The sequence below is a fragment of the Oncorhynchus tshawytscha genome, linkage group LG01 (assembly GCF_018296145.1).
Source record: "Oncorhynchus tshawytscha isolate Ot180627B linkage group LG01, Otsh_v2.0, whole genome shotgun sequence".
NCBI classification, from domain to species: domain Eukaryota; kingdom Metazoa; phylum Chordata; class Actinopteri; order Salmoniformes; family Salmonidae; genus Oncorhynchus; species Oncorhynchus tshawytscha.
In genome coordinates this window covers 47,954,997-47,977,032 of record NC_056429.1, presented here as the reverse complement: position 1 = coordinate 47,977,032, position 22,036 = coordinate 47,954,997, and the positions used below count along the sequence as shown (strand labels likewise).

Below are 22,036 nucleotides of genomic sequence, written 5' to 3'. Positions count from 1 at the left end.
AGCACTGAGACTGCACTTGTGAAGGTGGTAAATGACCTTTTAATGGCATCAGACCGAGGCTCTGCATCAGTCCTCGTGCTCCTAGACGTTAGTGCTGCTTTTGATACCATCGATCACCACATTCTTTTGGAGAGATTGGAAACCCAGATTGGTCTACACTGTCACGATCGTCGTAAGAAGCGGACCAAAGCGCAGCGTGGTGTGAATCCATTCTTTTATTGAATGATGAAAAACACAAAGAACACTTAAACAAAAACAACAAAACGAACTTGATGCTATGAAAACGAGTGCTGACACAGGCAACAACACAGACAAAAACCCACGAAATACCCAAAGAAGATGGCTGCCTAAATATGGTTCCCAATCAGAGACAATGATAAACACCTGCCTCTAATTGAGAACCAATCTAGGCAACCATAGACCAACATAACCACCTAGATGAATCCAACCCCATAAATCTACAAAAAATCCTAGACAGTACAAACACCCTAGAATGAGACAAAAACACACATATCACCCATGTCACACCCTGACCTAACCAAAATAATAAACAAAACAAAGGATACTAAGGTCAGGGCGTGACAGTCGTCCCCCCCCCGCGACCCTCGCCGCCAACCTAGGACTGACAACCCTACCTAAAGGGCCCCACTGGACTGAGGGGCAGCTCTGGACTGAGGGGCAGCTCCGGACTGAGGGGCAGCTCAGGACTGAAGGGTAGCTCAGCACTGAGGGTTAGCTCAGGACTGAGGGGTAGTTCAGGACTGAGGGGTAGCTCAGTGCTAGCCTCGCTACACTGGCTTCCTGTCAAGGCAAGGGCTGATTTCAAGGTTTTACTGTTAACCTACAAAGCATTACATGGGCTTGCTCCTACCTATCTCTCTGATTTGGTCCTGCCGAACATACCTACACGTACGCTACGGTCACAAGACGCAGGCCTCCTAATTGTCCCTAGAATTTCTAAGCAAACAGCTGGAGGCAGGGCTTTCTCCTATAGAGCTCCATTTTTATGGAATGGTCTGCCTACCCATGTGAGAGACGCAAACTCGGTCTCAACCTTTAAGTCTTTACTGAAGACTCATCTCTTCAGTGGGTCATATGATTGAGTGTAGTCTGGCCCAGGAATGTGAAGGTGAATGGAAAGGCTCTGGAGCAAAGAACCGCCCTTGCTGTCTCTGCCTGGCCAGTTCCCCTCTGTCCACTGGGATTTTCTGCCTCTAACCCTATTACAGGGGCTGAGTCACTGGCTTACTGGTGCTCTTTCATGCCGTCCCTAGGAGGGGTGCGTCACTTGAGTGGGTTGAGTCACTGATGTGATCTTGCTGTCTGGGTTGGCCCCCCTTGGGGTTATATCCTTCCTGTTTGGCCCTGTCCGGGGTATCATCGGATGGGGCCACAGTGTCTCCTGACCCCTCCTTACTCAGCCTCCAGTATTTATGCTGCAGTAGTTTGTTATATCTGGAATACTTCTCCTGTCCTAGCCGGTGTCCTGTGTGAATTTAAGTATGCTCTCTCTAATTCTCTCTTTCTCTCTTTCTTTCTCTCTCTCGGAGGACCTGAGCCCTAGGACCATGCCTCAGGACTACCTGGCATGATGACTCCTTGCTGTCCCCAGTCCACCTGGCACTGCTGCTGCTCAAGTTTCAACTGTTCTGCCTGTGATTATTATTATTTGACCATACTGGTCATTTATGAACATTTGAACATCTTGACCATGTTCTGTTATAATCTCCACCCGGCACAGCCAGAAGAGGACTGGTCACCCCACATAGCCTGGTTCCTCTAGGTTTCTTCCTAGGTTTTGACCTTTCTTGGGAGTTTTTCCTAGCCACCGTGCTTCTACACCTGCATTGCTTGCTGTTTGGGGTTTTAGGCTGGGTTTCTGTAGAGCACTTTGAGATAGCAGCTGATGTACGAAGGGCTATATAAATACATTTGATTTCATTTGATTTGACTTCCAAATTCCCTAAAACAATGTTGGAGGGATCTGTTTCACCTGTCTTCGTGATTGTCTCTACCACCCTCCAGGTGTCACCCATCTTCCCCATTATTCTCTATGTATTTCTACCTGTGTTCTCTGTTCGTCTGTTGCCAGTTCATCTTGTTTGTCAAGTAAACCAGTGCTTTGTTGTCTCAGCTCCTGCTTTTTCCTGTCTCTCTTTTTCTCGCCCTCCTGGTTTTGACCCTTGGCAGTCCTGACTCTGAAGGAGAAGTGCTCACTAACAGGGATGTAATCAAATGTGTGCACAAAATTTGAGAGAAATAAGCTTTTTGTGTGTATGGAGCATTTCGGGGATCTTTTACTTCAGCTCATGAAACATGGGACCAACACTTTACATGTTGCGTTTATATTTTTGTTCAGTATAATAGGACCTCTTCACTTTGACCGATTCTCCATGGATTTCTTCATGGACATGGATTTAACAGTGGTGAAAACTCCCTCCAGCCAATGCTTGCAAGTGCACACTTAAAGGATGTTGTAGCTTGTGATTGTAAATACAGTTTCAAAAAAAAAAAAAACCCACATCTTTCCTTTTGAACCCTGCGTGTGTGTGTGTGCGTCTTGTGATGTAAGTCTTGTGATCGAGGGGAGTTGTGGTCGTTCAGTACCAGGGCAGCTGGTGATGAAACAGTGTGATGCCTATTACACTGCTGCAGACAGACAGACAGACAGACAGACAGACAGACAGACAGACCCCCCCCACCTCAGCTTCGTCGAAAGTGAGCAGCAGGTCTGAGGTTCCAGACAGGATTCCTCTGGAACCGTCAATGAGGTAGTCTCTGGCAGGCACCGAGTAGGGATCCGCCTTCAACATCTGAGCTGCCTGCACGAGCTTAGAACACGCATTCTCCACCCTGTTAGAACACAGACCATAGAACCAGCTTAGAACACATGCATTCTCCATCCTGTTAGAACATAGACCATAGAACCAGCTGACAATATGTGTTATCTACCCTTTTAGAACATAGATCAAGCTTAGAAAAGGTGTTCTCCACCCTGTTAGAACACAGACCATAGAACCCTCTTAAAACATACATTTTCCACTGTTAGAACATAGATACAACTTAGAACAATTTACCTACAGTACTGGATATATAACATTAATTATTATTGACAGCCCAGAGAAGGAAGGAAGGAAGCAATGAAAGACGGAAATATGGAATAAAGTATGGGTAGAAGAAAGGTAAGGAGGGAGGATTTTAAGACTATTGGAACAGGGCCTTCCTGTGACCTCATTTGGTTAGAGTATCAATGGGTTGAGCCCTCATTGGCCAGAGTATCAATTTTCTGCAAAGAGAACTAAATATAGCAGGGTTCACATTCCCTCATAACCCCTGCTGAGAACCGAGTATGATATTTATGATGCAGTGCCAAGTTTGTGTGTGTGTTTCTGCGTGGTACTGCGCTGTGGACTTCTCATGTGAAGAGATCTAAAAACTTTACTCCTACAGCAGTTACCAGGAGCGAGAAGAGACAGAGAGTGAAAAAGAGAGAGGTAGCAGCAGGACTGCTGAGTAACGGAGTCTAATCTACGCTCACTCTCCTCTGGACACTGAGTATAGCAGATCAGATCAGACAGTCAGTAGAACCCCACAGCAGAGTTCTGGACAGACAGACAGAACCACACAGCAGAACGAACATACTGATAGACAGACTCACAGCAGAAGACAGAGCACAGCTACAGTATACACCTCTGGGCAGAGCATTCTCAGGCAAAACAGACAGTCCAGTCAGGCCTGTTATTAAATTACATCACCAACAGACAGACAGAGTTCACATCCTGCTAAGCAAACCTAAAACGAATTATAATTATTATTTCCTCCACCGATGAGAGAGAGAGAAACAGACGCAGAGACAAAAAGACCAGATGGGCGGAGAAGAGAGCAACGTCACTCACTGACACAAGAGAAGGGCATCATTACTAAACCATTTATAAACTAAAGACAGAAGGCCTCTGAAACTGAAAGCTACCAAGGCTAAAAGAGATGGTATAAAAGATGTATAATTAGGCTTTGTTAGAATGAATCAAGTTTGATTTGACATGGGGTGTAAACCTCAGCCCTCCAATCTCCCATGCCTGTTGGTTTTTGTGTTTCTCTCTGGTACTTTACTGATCAATGAATGCTGCTGTTTGGCTGAAGAGTACACACTGCAAACCCCTAGAAATCAGTCCCAATCGTTAGTGTTAGAGGTTAGGGGGTCAGGAGTAGATCAGAGGTCAATGTAAGAGGCGTGACTCACTTTATGAAGGCGGGAGGCATGTCTCTCTTCATCACCTGGTCCTCTGTTGTCTGAACAGTCTCCTTTCCCACCTACACACACACCACACACGCACACATGCATGCACCACACACACGCATGCACGCACACATGCAAGAATGCACGCGCACACCCAAGAATGCACGCACACACACACACACGCATACACATATAAGAACAGGAAGAGGGGTTGCCAGTGTACAGTAGATTGGTGTGCCAGTATCAAAAGCATCAATAGCAGGGATACATGAGTAATGTAGTGTAGCATATACAGCACTAGAACTACACTGAGTATACAGTGCAACTCATTATTAGGAAGGTGTTCCTAATGTTTGGTATACTCAGTGTACAGAAATAAAGACAGGTTGGAAATCGATGTTTCAACCACTAAACATCATGAACCCTTGAGAATTACATCACATAGCTTGATGGCTGCCATGTAAGCACCTCCTGGGCTATACTTAAGCAATAAGGCATGAGGGTGTGTGGTATATGGCCAAGGGCTGTTCTTAGGCACAACGTGAATGCGCCTTTGTAGGGGAGAGAGAATGGCCATCCTGGAATGTGATGAAGACTACGTTGGCGACATGCTGGCGTGGGAGACCAGCATGTGGTCAATCACAATTTATGGAATTATCTAGATAATTGATTGTGTTTTACCACTTAAAAGAGCAAGGCACAGCTGTGTTTGCACCTTCTCCACATGGCGGGACCTTCCCACGAAGTACAGGAGAATCCATGTGCCTCCTTGTGCCCTCAAGGCTGAAATGTATTAAAACTGGACCTGAGTTCCGTTTTTCATAGTTAAAAGGACTGTGTCTCCTTTAGTTAATTGAGACCTTATTTGCAAGCCTCTTGTGTGTACAGACACATAGATCTTCTCTCTAGAGGTTAATATCTGAAGTCTTATTAGTTGATAGTAATTTACTCTGTTTTATGCTGTGTAATGTCTTCCATGTACACTGTTATTGTTTGAGAGTACGTTTATTCTTGACTAATACATCTATTAGTTGATTTGAGTGAATGCATTCCTCGTTCATAGAGTACCTCTTTGATTGACTACTTTCATAAATTAGAATTGGCAAATTCTTATTCATTAAGTTAATTACACACACATTGTATTCTTGAGGTACCAACTTGACACCTCTGCTTAAAACTGACTCAATTAATTTGCTCTTTGTGTCTAGCCTTTTGTTAATTGCAGAAAGGTTCATTTTAAACACAAAAAAAAGTCTGGTGATGCCCAAGCTTGCTGCATGGCTAGACCCGTTAGTCACGAAAAGGGTCTCTTGCTAAAATAGTATGTCTATAAACCTTTATATTAAATTGGAGTCAGATTGATGAATGTAGATTATTAAACATATTTTAACCAACTACGTCTTATAGCTTTTATAAACCGGCTACCAACATTAAAACAATGACTGACATATTTGAATTAAAAACGTTATTTCGATAAGTACATTTCAAAAGTACCCTTTTTGAGTTAGCTTATTCTTAGACATTGTTTGAAGCAATATACTCTACAAGTACAGCAACTTTTCAGAGTGGGCTTTCTACTAATGAGCACCACCAAAAAAGTGAATGGGAAAATGGATTCAAACTCACTCTGTTGGTGATTTGCTGAATGGTTAATGACCCTATAAAATGGGTTATATCTTCAAAAGTACCAGAGAGCACATTTTGGAAATTTGACGTGTTTGAAGAATATATTGTTCCGAACAATATGTAAAAAATCAAAATCAAAAATCAACATCAAAAAGGCTGCCTTTGGGATATTAATATTATTATTTTTATTGTTGTATCGAGAAATACTCAATATTTGAGAGGACACTGTAAGGAGTATAATAACACCAAGATGATTTCTGTATCATGTACGGTTTACAGGGTCTTACAGCTTTTATCTCAAGGCCATCAGACTGTTAAACAACCACCACTAACATTGAGTGGCTGCTGCCAACACACTGACTCAACTCCAGCCACTTTAATAATGGGAATAGATGGGAATTGATGTAAAATATATCACTAGTGTCACGCCCTGGTCTTAGTATTTTGTGTTTATATATTTATTTGGTCAGGCCAGGGTGTGACATGGGTTTATTTTGTGTTGTGTTTTTGTATTGGGGTTTTAGTAGGTATTGGGATTGTGGCTGAGTAGGGTTGTCTAGTAAAGTCTATGGCTGCCTGAGGCGGTTCTCAATCAGAGTCAGGTGATTATAGTTGTCTCTGATTGGGAACCATATTTAGGTAGCCCGGGTTTCACTGTGTGTTTGTGGCTGATTGTTCCTATCTCTGTGTTATTGCACCAGTTTAGGCTGTTTCGGTTTTCACGTACGTTTATTGTTTTTTGCATTTATCGTGTTTATTCTTCTATTAAACATGTATCGATTTAACCATGCTGCATTTTGGTCCGAATCTCTTTCACCCGAAGAAAGCCGTTTACAACTAGCCACTTTAAACAATGCTAATTACTATAATGGTTACATACCCTACATTATTTATCTCATATGTATACGTATATACTGTACACTATATCATCTACTGCATCTTTATGTAATACATGTATCACTAGCCACTTTAAACTATGCCACTTTGTTTACATACTCATCTCATATGTATATACTGTACTCGATACCATCTACTGCATCTTGCCTATGCCGCTCTGTACCATCACTCATTCATATATCTTTATGTACATATTCTTTATCCCTGTGTATAAGGTAGTAGTTTTGGAATTGTTAGTTAGATTACTCGTTGGTTATTACTGCATTGTCGGAACTAGAAGCACAAGCATTTCGCTACACTCGCATTAACATCTGCTAACCATGTGTATGTGAGAAATACAATTTGATTTGATTTGATACAGGAGGCAAGTATAGGTCTAAAAAGGGCCTAAAATATTGTAAAAGTGACATGTAAAAAGCATGTCAAACATCCTTCCTCCCAATACTGTTTTCATGTGAGAATTTACAGAACAATCTAATACCCAAAATATTTTTGTAATGTCCTTGTGTGGCCCTATAAAGAGAAAAAATTACCCTATTAGGGTGTGGTGTATGGCCTTAGCCTATCCGGTATTCAGGCTACCTGTAATTATATTGTCCTAAGGTACTATGACTTCTGCTGACATTTTAGAAATGCTTCAGATGACAACAAATGTGTTATGATAGAATTTAATCAAAAAATATTTAAAAGATTTGAATGTCCATTTTAGACTATAACATCCATAATGGTAATTTTTCCTTTCTAACGTAATAATGGAAATAACTTTTAAAAAAATCTCATTTTTGAAAAGGCTGTAAAAAATAAAAACAATTTAAGACTACTAGAGAGCGTGTGCCCTCAGGCCTGGAGGGAAGCTAAAGTCATTCCGCTACCCAAGAATAGTAAAGCCCCCTTACCTGGCTCAAATAGCCGACCAATCAGCCTGTTACCAACCCTGAGTAGACTTCTGGAAAAAATTGTGTTTGACCAGATACAATGCTATTTCACAGTAAAGAAACTGATAACAGAAATCCAGCATGCTTATAGGGAAGGACAATCAACAAGCACAGCCCTTACACAAATGAATGATGATTGCCTGAGAGAAATTGATGATAAAATGATTGTGGGGGCTATCTTGTTCGACTTCAGTGCAGCTTTTGATATTATTGATCAAAGTCTGCTGCTGGAAAAACATGTGTTATGGCTTTACACCCCCTGCTATATTGTGGATGAAGAGTTACTTGTCTAACAGAACACAGAGGGTGTTCTTTAATGGAAGCCTCTCAAATATAATCCAGTTAGAATCAGGAAATCCCCAGGATAGCTGTTTAGCTGATTTTTCAATTTTTACTAACGACATGACACTGACTTTGAGTAAAGCCAGAGTTTCTATGTATGCGGATGACTCAACACTATACACGTCAGCTACTACAGCGACTGAAATGACTGCAACACTCAATAAAGAGCTGCAGCTCATTTCAGAACAGGTGGCAAGGAATAAGTTAACAGTCGAACCCTAAATATTTATAAAACTAAAAGCATTGTATTTGGAACAAAACACTCACTAAAGCCTAAATAAACCTCAACTAAATCTTGTAATAAATAATGTGGAAATTGAGCAAGTTGAGATGACTAAACTGCTTGGAGTAACATTAGATTGTAAACTGTCATGGTCAAAACATATTGATGCATTAGTAGCTAAGATGGGGAGAAGTTTGTCTATAATAGTGATGCTCTGCCTTTTTAACAACACTATCAGCAAGGCAGGTCCTGCAGGCCCTAGTTTTGTCACACCTTGACCACTGTTCAGTCATGTGGTCAGGTGCAACAAAACTTGCAAATTGCCATTGGCTCAGAACAGGGCAGCACGGATGGCCCTTGGATGTACACAGGGAGCTAATATTAATAATATGTATGTCAATCTCTTCTGGCTGAAAGTGGAGGAGAGATTGACTTCATCACTGCTTTTATTTATGAGAGGTATTGACATGTTGAATGCACCGAGCTGTCTGTCTAAAATACTGGCACACAGCTCGGACACCAATGCATACCCCACAAGACGGCACAAGAGGTCTCTACACAGTCCCAAAGTCCAGAACAAACTATGGGAGGCACACATTACTACATAGAGCCATGACTACATGGAACTCTATTCCACATCAATAAACTGAAATTTGATTTTAAAAACACCTTATGGAACAGCGGGGAATGTGAAGCAACACAAACATTGGCACAGACACATGCATACACACACACACACACACACACACACACAGACACACACACACACACACACGATAACATACATACACATGGATTTAGTAATGTAGATATGTGGGTAATGGTGGAGTGGGGAAATCTATGAAGGTATTGTAATGTTTTAAAATTGTATAAATTGTCTTCATTTTCTTAATCACAGGAACGGCATGGACACAAACACACCGAGTGCCTTTAGCGTCGATTAGCCATTTTAATATATAATTAATGTTGAGTGGTTTTTGGATTTATAGCATTAGCCTGCTCCGTACTGCGGGAGGAGGCGTGTACCACAGGGTCAATAAACACTGAGCAACCCTCAGATCGGAAAGGAAACTCAATATAATTTAACTTAGTCAGTGGTGTATATGTGTGTCCCTCAAAAAAAAATCTAAACCCGTCAAACCCAGTCCACATGTCGCAAAATACACGTTTCTCGTAAGTGTAATGAACCATCTGTTGTCAAGGAGTTGCCAAGATCATGTAAACCAGGGATGGACAACTGCAGGTCAACTCCCCCCTCCCAAATCAGTCTAAACTTATCGTTGAGAGTTAGAATAGTTGAACACAACGTGCAATTTCGTTGTGCATCAGCAGTTTTTTTCTTATGTCAGTCTCTGACAAGTCACTCAATTATCTCATGTCAGCTAAACATTTTTAGATTGTTAAATTAGTCTAGCCATCTAAACTTGTTGTATTCATGGTCAAATTACCAACCGGGAAGCCCCCATTGATTTTGTTAGTCACTCTCACTCAGATATCATTAAAATCTGCAAACATTTCTCTCCACCCTATGGCAGAATGTGTAGAATTGCAGGAAAGTATCTGCAAAACCGCTAATTTCTCTCTCCACCCCATAGCAAAATGAGTATAATTGCATGAAATTTGTTCTAAAATTGCTAAATCTTCTTTCTACGCCCCATGGCAAAATGTGTAGAATTGTAGGAAATTAACTAAAACATAGATGATTTCTTTCTGCTGTCGAAAGGGAGGCAGCTCAATTGTTTTGCTTAGGGCACCCAAAAGGCTAGGGCTGGCTCAGACTGCATGTGTGGGTATGGATGTGGGTACACTGCGGCCCCTTATGATGAGTGCCTCCACCCCCATCGAAGTTACCCATCCCTGAGGTAAACAATATATGTATGTAAATAAAATATTACTGTTTAGTCAATTGTTGGTCAACTTTAGTTCTGTAGTTGCTGACAGAAATCCCTGCTTTCCACAGTAGTAACAGTCCAGTTAGGACTGAACACTCTCTAGCTAACCTAGAATCAGTGTAATCAATGTATTGATCATTCCACAGTAACATGCCATAATGCACATGTTTACAGGCAGAAGGACACTCCAGCAAGTGAACTGATCCTCTAGCAACCACTGCACGGTTCCAACTCGGAGAGACAGGCCAGAGATTGCATATTTGGACCAGTACAAATGTGACAAGGGACTGGAGGAGGAGGAGATTGTATCTGCAATGGAGTTGTGGAAGTCCCACTCTTCATTCTTCCAAGATGGTGTAGCAGTGCAGATGTGTTTTCTTTGTCCTCTTGTGTACTTTTGTATTTTTCATATTTTTTAGTATATATTTCAATTTTATTTTCAATCTCTTCTCCATTTTAGTTCAATTATACCTTCCGGTAACCTGCCTCACCCAATGTGATACGGAACCGCTATTATTTTTTATTTCTAGACCTTATAGAAAGAACCACCTAGCCATCAGAAGCTAACCAGCTAATTAGCTACAAGATATTTAGTCATTGTTAGCCACTGCTAGCGGCCTTTACCTTCTGCACAGGTACCAGCCCTTTTTTTAGCTTGGATAATACTCGCCAGCCTACCAGTAACGGACTGTCTCTCCTCTACAACGCCGTATTCCTGCCGTAAATCCCTGGACCATTCTCCTGATCTTCACAGCTAGCTAGCACCGACTAAGTTACCCAGTACCGAAGTACCCTGAGGCCCACCTCCCGGCCTACTCAGTTGTTCACACGGACTCCACCCAGACACGGTTATAACACACTACTCCACCGGATCCTTGCCGCAAGCTCTAGACCTTGGCACTGGATCACCGCTGCTACCGAGTGGCTATAGTGGCTAACGCCCCTGCCCCAGTTAGCCGTGAATCAGGCGCATCTCCCGGATAGAAAAGTAAATTACAACAACTATAATATCTCTTTCGCCATCTGGCTTGGATCCTTAGTCGACACGGCGCCCCTCCACACCACCAAGACAGGTCTGCCGACGAATACTCCATCCGCTGTGCCTTCAACGTAGGAGCAGACACGTCTACAAGCCCCGGGCTACTAACTTTAAACGCCGTGTCGCCCACATGCTAGCATAGTAGTGACTACTCTGCGGCTTCCCTGTTCCATCTATTGCTGCCCCCTGGACCCTATGATCACTTGACTACATAGCTGATGCCCGCTGGACTGTTCATTAATCATGGTACTCCATTCTGTTTATTTTATTTTATTTTATTTTGTTCATCTATCGGCCCCAGCCGCGAACTCAGGCTCTGTGTGTAGTTAACCGACCCTCTCTGCCCATTCATCACCATTTTACCTGTTGTTGTTTTAGCTGATAAGCTGTTGTTGTCTCACTCGTTGTTGTCTTAGCCAGCTCTCCAAATCAACACCTGTGATTACTTTATGCCTTGCTGTATGTCTCTCTCATATGTCAATATGCCTTATATACTGTTGTTTAGGTTAGTTATCATTGTTTCAGTTTACAATGGAGCCCCTAGTTCCACTCATTATACCTCTGATACCTCCTTTGTCCCACCTCCCACACATGCGGTGACCTCACCCATTATAACCAGCTTATCTAGAGACACAACCTCTCTTATCATCACTCAGTGCATGGGCTTACCTCCGCTGTACCTGCACCCAACCATACCCCTGTCAGCACATTATGCCCAGAATCTATTCTACCACGCCCAGAAATCTGCTCCTTTTATTCTTTGTCCCCAACGCTCTAGGCGACCAGTTTTGATAGCCTTTAGCCGTACCCTCATCCTACTCCTCTCTGTTCCTCGGGTGATGTGGAGGTAAACCCAGGCCCTGTGTGTCCCCAGGCACTCTCATTTTTTGACTTCTGTGATCGAAAAAACCTTGGTTTCATACATGTCAGCATCAGAAGCCTCCTCCCTAAGTTTGTTTTACTCACTGCTTTAGCACACTCTGCCAACCCTGATGTCCTTGCCGTGTCTGAATCCTGGCTTAGGAAGGCCACCAACAATTCTGAGATTTCCATACCCAGCTACAACATTTTCCGCCAAGATAGAACTGCCAAAGGAGGAGGAGTTGTAATCTACTGTAGAGATAGCCTGCAAAGTTCTGTCAAACTTTCCAGGTCTATACCCAAACAGTTTGAACTTCTAATTTTAAAAATGAACCTCTCCAGAAATAAGTCTCTCACTGTTACCGCCTGCTATCGACCGCCCTCCGCTCCCAGCTGTGCCCTGGACACCATTTGTGAATTGCTCGCCCTCCATCTAGCTTCAGAGTTGTTCTGTTAGGTGACCTAAACTGGGATATGCTTAACACCCCGGCAGTCCTACAATCTAAGATAGATGCCCTCAATCTCACACAAATCATCAAGGAACCCACCAGGTACAAACCTAACTCCGTAAACATGGACACCCTCATAGACATTATCCTGACCAACTTGCCCTCCAAATACACCTCCGCTGTTTTCAATCAGGATCTCAGCGATCACTGCCTCATTGCCTGTGTCCGCTATGGGCCCGCGGTCAAACGACCACCCCTCATCACTGTCAAACACTCCCTAAAACACTTCTGCGAGCAGGCCTTTCTAATCGACTTGGCCCGGGTATCCTGGAAGGATATTGACCTCATCCCGTCAGTCGAGGATGCCTGGTCATTCTTTAAAAGTAATTTCCCCACCATCTTAGATAAGCATGCCAAGAACAGATATAGCCCTTGGTTCACTCCAGGCCTGACTCCTTTGACCAGCACAAAAACATCCTGTGGCGGACTGCAATAGCATTGAATAGTCCCCAAGATATGCAACTGTTCAGGGAAGTCAGGGACCAATACACGCAGTCAGTCAGGAAAGCAAAGGCTAGCTTTTTCAAGCAGAAATTCGCATCCTGTAGCTCTAACTCCAAAATGTTTTGGGACACTGTAAAGTCCATGGAGAACAAGAGCACCTCCTCCCAGCTGCCCACTGCACTGAGGCTAGATAACACGGTCACCACTGATAAATCCATGATGATCGAACATTTCAATAAGCATTTCTCAACAGCTGGCCATGCCTTCCTCCTGGCTACTCCAACCCCAGCCAACAGCTCCGCCTCCCCCACAGCTACTCGCCCAAGCCTCCCCAGCTTCTCCTTCACCCAAATCCAGACAGCAGATGTTCTGAAAGAGCTGCAAAACCTGGACCCGTACAAATCAGCTGGGCTAGACAATCTGGACCCTCTCTTTCTAAAACTATCTGCCGCCATTGTTGCAACCCCTATTACCAGCCTGTTCAACCTCTCTTTCTCTCTTTCGTATCGTCTGAGATCCCTAAAGATTGGAAAGCTGCCGCAGTCATCCCCCTCTTCAAAGGGGGTGACACCCTAGACCCAAACTGTTACAGACCTATATCCATCCTGTCCTGCCTATCTAAAGTCTTTGAAAGCCAAGTTAATAAACAGATCACTGACCATTTCGAATCCCACCGTACTTCTCCGCTGTGCAATCCGGCTTCCGAGCCGGTCACGGGTGCACCTCAGCCACGCTCCAGGTCCCAAAAAATATAACCGCCATCGATAAAAGACAGTACTGTGCAGCCGTCTTCATCAACCTGGCCAAGGCTTTCGACTCTGTCAATCACCGTATTCTTATCGGCAGACTCAATAGCCTTGGTTTTTCTAATGACTGCCTCGCCTGGTTCACCAACTACTTTGCAGACAGAGTTCAGTGTGTCAAATCGGAGGGCATGTTGTCCGGACCTCTGGCAGTCTCTATGGGGGTACCACATGGTTCAATTCTCGGGCCGACTCTTTTCTCTGTATATATCAATGATGTCGCTCTTGCTGCGGGCAATTCCCTGATCCACCTCTACGCAGACGACACCATCCTGTATACTTCTGGCCCTTCCTTGGACACTGTGCTAACTAACCTCCAAATGAGCTTCAATGCCGTACAACACTCCTTCCGTGGCCTCCAACTGCTCTTAATTAAACGCTAGTAAAAGCAAAAGCATGCTTTTCAACCGTTCGCTGCCCGCACCCGCCCGCCCGACTAGCATCACCACCCTGGAGGGTTCCGACCTAGAATATGTGGACAACTATAAATACCTAGGTGTCTGGCTGGACTGTAAACTCTCCTTCCAGACTAATATTAAACATCTCCAATCCAAAATCAAATCTAGAATCAACTTTCTATTTCGCAACAAAGCATCCTTCACTCACGCCGCCAAATTTACCCAAGTAAAACTGACTATCCAACCGAACCTCGACTTCAGAGATGTCATCTACAAAATAGCTGCCAACACTCTACTCATCAAACTGGATGCAGTCTATCACAGTGCCATCCGTTTTGTTACCAAATCACCTTATACCACCCACCACTGCGACCTGTATGCTCTAGTCGGCTGGCACTCGCTACATATTCGTCGCCAGACCCACTGGTTCCAGGTACTCTGTCTATGCTCCAGGTACTCTGTCCAGGTACTAAGTCTATGCTAAGTAAAGCTCCGCCTTATCTCAGTTCACTGGTCACGATAATAACACCCACCCGTAGCACACGTTCCAGCAGGTATATCTCACTGATCATCCCCAAAGCCAACACCCCATTTGGCCGCCTTTCCTTCCAGTTTTCAGTTACTGGAACGAATTGCAAAAATTGCTGCAGTTGGAGACTCTTATTTCCCTCACCAAATTTAAACATCAACTATCTGAGCAGCTAACCGATTGCTGCAGCTGTACATAGTCCATCTGTAAATAGCCCACCCAATCTACCTACCTCATCCCCATACTGTTTTATTTACTTTTCTGCTCTTTTGCACACCAGTATCTCTACTTGCACATCATCATCTGCTCATTTATCACTCCAGCGTTAATCTGCTAAATTGTAAATATTCGCTCCTATGGCCTATTTATTGCCTACCTCCTCATGCCTTTTGCACACACTGTATATAGACTTTCTTTTTTCTACTGTGTCATTGACTTGTTTATTGTGTTATTGGCTTGTTTATTGATTACTCCATGTGTAACTCTGTGTTGTTGTCTGTGTCACACTGCTTTGCTTTATCTTGGCCAGGTCGCAGTTACAAATGAGAACTTGTTCTCAACTAGCTTACCTGGTTAAATAAAGGTGAAATAAAAAAAATTAAGCAATTGTCGACTACAGACAGGTAGATTATGACGAGTGTCAGTGTAATGTAGGGATGTGACAAATGTAAAAGAAAATGTAAATATATAAACTACCATTATTTTTGTTTCAATGTTTTTTTTAAATAATGTGAATTCACAATGCAGATATGGTTTTTCCAAATTCTGTCACATCTACAGCTCCTCCCCTCCGGTGTTCGACGTTGCCAGTGTCCAGCGGTCCTGACATCCATCATTACACACACCTGGCACCAATCATTACGCGCACCTGCACTTCATCATGAGGAACACCTGGACTCCATTACCTCATTTATTACCTCCCCTATATCTGGAATTCCCTTAGCTTCTTTCCCCAGTCAGCATTGTTTATGTGTTGAAGCCACTGCTATGTTGTCTTGTTCCATGTTTGTTGCTTTGTTAAACGTACCACCTGCACCTGCTTCTCGACCCTCAGCGTCTTCGTTACACTATCCCAGCCTGCTCTCTGCCAGTCTCTGTGTTGCTGTCCAGTGGTGTAGTGGAGGGTACACTTATATGATGTAAGCCCATTTATTTTTCAGTGGGTATTGCATATATTCACTACTTAATCCCCATGGTGTGTATCAAAGTAGTGTAGTGGAGGTAAAAGCCATACCAATTAATAAGGCTGATGGAACAGATCAGAATGTTTAGTTTAAAATGTTGTAAACTATTACTTCTTAAAAAAAGCATGAGCTGGCGCAAACGCAGAGAAAATTATTTTGTGTAGAGGTGCTGACAAATGGCGAATAAACTGTAAGCTATAAAATACATTAATTAATGGGAGAGAGCGTGCGACTCACTTTATTTATTTTTATAAACTATTATTTCTTCACATTTTAGGTGCAGAAATGTGCACATAGCATTAGGTGTATGCACGAATGTTTCCAAATGCAATTTGAGGGAAAACACTGTTCTAAAATGCGCACTGCACATGCAAGCGGATTCATGGACAGGGATGGAAATATCTGTTTGAAATTTAGAAAGAGGGAAGATCTAAATATGCAATAACTATCATGGGTTGCTAATATGACTAGGATAATGTTTTTGGGTGCTACACAATGAACCAAAGTTGTAAGAAAACCAATAGAGCAGGAGAATGCATATGAGGAAGTGCTTATAAAATAATTGCCTTTACATTTCCATGGTGGGATTTTGGCTATAGGCTACATTGAAGCAAGGTAAGACATGCCTCATAATACTGTATGTAGAAAAAGTTCAGATTTCAAACAATTAAGGAACAGGTAAAGTATAGTGATGCTAATGATAGGCCTAACCATATCTGGTAGATGGAGAGGCTTTCCCAAAGCCTTCTAAATTACATGTAAACTCGACACAGAGTAGCCTATGCCTACCAGGCAGAATGATATGATTATTTGCATCAATCCAGTGGCTATTTGTTTTGCAAACTCCCTCTCATGTGCTACAGAAACACCACCATACAAACAGAGCTAGGTGCCTGTACACTTGAATTAAAGGGTAACTACACAAGACCTCAAAATTGATCTCCTGATGTGGTTTAAGCAAGTTATGACTTACAACATCCAATTTGTTGTTTTCTAATAAAAAGTCTGACTTTGAGAGCAAAAAAATGTGAAAAAATTAACAAATCTGAAACACGAAGTATTTCCGACTCAGTTAATTTATCTGTTTCAATAATATACCTTCAATTAGCCTACTTGCACAGTACAACATGGGTTGACGTGACTGTGAATTACCAATGTGGAATTTTTTATTTTAGGTAATTCAGAGTGTATGACACGGTTTCTCATATAACTTTTTTCACAGAGCATTTTTCCTTTGGATGGCTGTTTGGGGAATCATTTTGCAAAATTAGAATATATGCACTTCTCCAGGCAACACTACACCACTGTTGCTGTCTCACTGAAAACAACGAGACATGACTCTGTTTATTACAGAGGAGCGAGAGTGAGGGGGAAGGAAATAGTGAGAGAGAGAGAGAGCGAATGAGCGACAGAGAGAGAGAAAGAAAGAGGGAGCATTCTTAATGCTGTTTCCTGTGAGGGAAACCAGCAGAATCCTCAAGTCTAATAGACTCACTCCAAGAGGGGAGACACACACGTGCACATGCACATTCCCGCACACACACCACACCACCGTGCACACTGCCATTCACATGTGCTGAAAGGTTAGGCTATTCTGTTGCTAGCTCAGTTTTCCAGAGATAAGATTCTTCCAATGTACACTACTGTATGACATGGCATTTATGACAATACTATTACACTGTTTTACACTGCCTTCTTTCTGCTACAGATGAAGGTTTATTCAACATGAATGGATACTGCCCTAACCCCATTTGACCAGTCCACAGTGACAGCAGTGCCTGTCTAGATTGTCCCTGTAACAAAGTGTTTACCACTACAACAAACAATAACAACACTCCCGTTTCATTCTGCCGCACAAACTCCTCTCGGTTCATTACCATCCAATACATTACAAAATCACTACACCAAACTGAGTTGTGAGGGGAGAGAGAGAGGGAGACGCACTTACCCTGACAAGGTTACTGACCGCTGCTTGTACCGCGGCCACCGGGCCGGTCAGATCCGGGATGGCCTTCCCGTCCACCTCCCCGTCCTCGTGCATGATGACCAGGTGGGAGATCTGCTGGGCCACCGGCTCAAGGATGCCCTCGATGGTCTTCGTGTGGAACACTGGCATGGTTACAGCTGTTAGCCCGCTCAAAGAGACCTGAAACACGGCTGCTTCAGCTCCAACACCCCGCTGTTAAAATCCTGCTCTATTCCTCCGCCGTCTTTACCCGACAATAAAAATTGACAAACAAAATGCCTTTTTCTTCTTTAGTTCCACTACTGGAGTGCGTATTCCAGCGTGGACGGTCTGCAATGCGCGGTGTCAGCACCTTGTCCGCGATTGTGAGACGAACACCGAAAATCGTGACAGGAGAAATCACAGTTCGAGATCTCAGCCAATGACTGACTGCACGAGATACATCTGTTAATAGGATTGGTGGGCACAGACGGCTTCTCATCACACTCACACGCACACACGCATGCACACCGTTATCCCACTGCATGTGAAAGCTGTTCCCAAATGACGTCATGCATTCTTATTGCCGAAAAAGGGAGTGCTAGAGTGAGATGGTGGGGGGTCGGGGAACGGGGGTGGGAGGGAGAGTGAGAGAGACCTGGTATTAATATGGAGTTGTTGCAACATTTCATACCAGAGCTGGATGGTAACAAAGTAACTTTCGGACATGCCATCATATACCTTCAACCAGACCATAGGTAAACCACAAGTAGACCTCAACTTAAACCGTACCCACTCCAAGCCACTGGGGGAAAAAAACACTCTCTCTGGTCTATGAGTCTGAGTGTTAGGCTGCTTTAGAGGTGTCAATCCCAAATGGCACTCTATATACTAGTGTACCAATTTTGACCAGAGCCGTATGGGCCCTGGTTAAAAATAGTGCACTATGTACGAATAGGGTGCCAATTGGGACTTCTCCTGGTCTGTCACCTGATCTGGGTTAGCTAAAAGGAGGGTCAGGAGTTACCGTTAACGTGTCTCCAGCCTGTCGTTTTTGGCCACCAGCTCTATAATAAGAACAAGGGCTCCTTCTGCAGCTCCTAGCTGCCCCAGATCAAGCAGCTCAGCTATCTTCTGCAGCCCACAGGAGCTGGGAGGGGGAATGGAAATGTAACACTGCGCTACTACCCCACCCAGTTACCCCAGCCCAACTTTCCTTACTGCTTGCTGGGTTAATAAGGACATTGGAGGCTTGTTCTCGCAATGGCAAATGGACTGCCTGGGTTTAGACTTGGCCAGAATTGGTTGTCTGTTTGGTTAAAACCTTGTTCCTCTGTAGAGCCTGCCTGACTGTCTAGTATGCTGAAAATGAAGGAGATGGAGTAGGTGGATGAACTACCAGGAGGATATTGACATTGGTATAACTCCAGTTCTCCCCCTCTCCAGGAGGTCTGTAGTGTCTGGTCAGTGCATTTGTTTTCTGGGCAGGCTTATACGTTTGTTGAGTGTTTGGGGAATGGGTTGGGGTTAGATGTATGGTGTGTACATTGTACATGTTTAAGTTTGGGTGGTCTGTGTGTATAAGCAGTGGCCCATAGAGGTTCATCTGAATCTAGGGTTGGAAACCAGAAACTGTAGCAGGAGCTGAAGGACTTGACTCTCTAGTGTGACCGGCTGTGCAAAGAGATGGGCTCCTCCTGATTTGAAAACGAACCAGTAGTACTTGGTAACTTAGTAGCCTTGTGGTTAAGAGTGTCTGCCCTAAGATTGGAAGGTTAGGGGTTAGAATTATCCCAGTTGAATCAACCCCGGCCTAGTCTTATTAAAAACTTTAAAAAATTGGACCCCAATGCCTCTCTGCTTGGCACTCAGCATTAAGGAGATGGATTGAGGGTAAGGTCCTGTGATAGACTAGCGTCCTATCCAGGGGGTGTACTTGTACATCAAGCTGCCTCACACTACAGAAACAGGAGATAGACTCCTGCCCTATGGGCCATTCAGGTTACTTACCTACAGTAGTATTTTGGTATTAAGGCAGTACGGGTTTTATAGCAAGGCCTGCTAAGCGATCTTGATGTTCTGTCTCCCTGTTATGTTCCTGTCCTTACAGAGCTCAGAGAAAGAGTTCTATACCTCAAGCCTCTCAGAGCCGTATAAGGGTAGTTCTCTCAGAGAAACTAACATAAATTGCATCATCTACTGATGTAAACTACATTAGCTACTGTAAACTATATTACTCTGTCGCAAACTGTGTGCATGCATATGTGTGTGTGAGTGTTGTGGGTGTGACACAAACAGCACTTGTTAAAAAAAATTTATATGGGTAGGTGAGAATTGTCTGTTAATTTAATGATTAGAATATTCCGCCCTGAAACATATAATTGTATGGAATTGATTAGAATGTATCAAATCATAATCAATAAATGTGTAGTCCTAGTCAGAATTAGGGTAAAACAATATGTCTTTATGGTATTTTAAACACAGACTGTCTGAGCTTGGTGCCGACCTGACTAGAGATTTGGGAGAGAACGGTGTAAGGATTTTTATTGGTGGAAGAAGGAGTGGACCAAAGCGCAGAGTGGTACGTGTTCATGATGCCTTTAATAAACTGAACACTGAATACAAACGAACAAAATAATAAAGGAAACCCGAAACAGTCCCGTATGGTGAAAACACTGAAACGGAAAATAATCACCCACAACTCAAAATGGGAAAACAGGCTACCTAAATATGGCTCTCAATCAGAGACAACGATAGACAGCTGCCTCTGATTGAGAGCCATACCAGGCCAAACACATAGAAAAATAAAATCTAGACCTACAACATAGAATACCCACCCACATCACATCCTGACCAAACTAAAAATAGAAACCTACAAAGCAATCTACGGTCAGGGCGTGACAATGGGGAGTACGTCTCAAGGACAAGGTCACTATCTCTGTCAGATGGGTAGTGAGACAGACAGTGTGTGCGTAGCAGGACATGTGTGTGCGTCTGTTTGTGTGAATGTGTGTGTGGGTATGTGTGTATGTGCGTCTGTTTGTGTGTGTGTGTATATGGCTGTGTGAATGTGTGGGCGTGAGGAGTGTGTATAAAATGAATTATTTTGTATTCTTGACTTTAGAACGTTCCGTGAATAAACATTTAACTGTGGTAGACTGGGCCTCTGTCTGTTTTCATTTCTATCAGTATCTTACAAATCCTGATATAGCAGACTGAGTAATCACAATTAAAGTTATGAACCTGGATAACAAAATTCTCTTATCAGGGGGTTGTTTGACGTATGGGGCATTAGACATGGAATTGTGAGGGGGTTGCTATAACAGAAAGAGGGACACACACACCAAGGATGAAACATTGCACCATGCACAGCTGTGTAACAAACAAAAAAAATCCTTCTTTTGTAAATGACATGTAGTTCTGTCAAGTTTTTTGTAGCAAAAGAGACACACTTGGATTTAACAGACCTGTTATCAAATAGTATTTGTTTTCTTCGCACGTTTGTTTGAGCTTGTCAGGTGGACAGGGTTTGTACAGTACTTTTGGGACTATCCCACTGCCAGACGAGCTCAATCAAGCTAAGATTTAGTATTTGAAAGAGGATAAATTCTAACACAGATGTGTCTCATAGAGCAGGACCACACGCCTCTGTGCACTGACAGGAACAACAGCAGTTTACAGAAAGGCGTGGAAAAGCGAAAGAGAGAAGATTTGATTGGGTGGTGGTTCAAAAAGAAAAAAATAGGTTGGAGAGGGGGGACAAAGTGAGTGAGAGAAAGAGAGAGAAAGAGAGAATGTGTGTGTACATGTGTGCGAGTGAGGGAGGGAGTGAGTGAGTGAATGAATAATTGAGTGATTGCTTTTAGATTACATGTCTGGTCTTGTGTTCCCAGAGGTCTAAGAGTTGGGTCCATATCTGTAACTGTCCTTGGTATGAACGGGCTGTTAGAACTTATCTCTCAATCATCCTTACCAACCTGACCACTGCTTAACACTTATTCTGGATTTACCGTGTGTGTGTGTGTGTGTGTGTGTGTGTGTGTGTGTGTGTGTGTGTGTGTGTGTGTGTGTGTGTGTGTGTGTGTGTGTGTGTGTGTGTGTGTGCGTGTGTGTGTGTGTGTGTGTGTGTATGCATTGTCTGTGTCAGTCTGTCCTTAAACCACTGGTAACAG

The 22,036-nt window shown here is 43.2% G+C and overlaps 1 protein-coding gene across 5 annotated transcripts in view; it reads right to left on the bottom strand.

Annotated features, from left to right (window-relative positions):
- The window catches only part of LOC112245009 (vinculin), a 50,989-nt gene extending 32,579 nt beyond the window's left edge, over window positions 1-18,410 (bottom strand). For all 5 annotated transcript variants that reach the window (XM_024412942.1, XM_024412944.1, XM_024412943.1 and 2 more), the window contains exons 1-3: window positions 17,868-18,410; window positions 4,241-4,311; window positions 2,703-2,853 (exon numbers count right to left, since the gene is read on the bottom strand). In XM_024412942.1, the coding sequence (XP_024268710.1) occupies window positions 2,703-2,853; window positions 4,241-4,311; window positions 17,868-18,035 (390 nt within the window). In that variant the 5' untranslated portion in view covers window positions 18,036-18,410. The remainder of the gene's footprint in view (window positions 1-2,702; window positions 2,854-4,240; window positions 4,312-17,867) is intronic.
- Window positions 18,411-22,036: the final 3,626 nt, after the last annotated feature.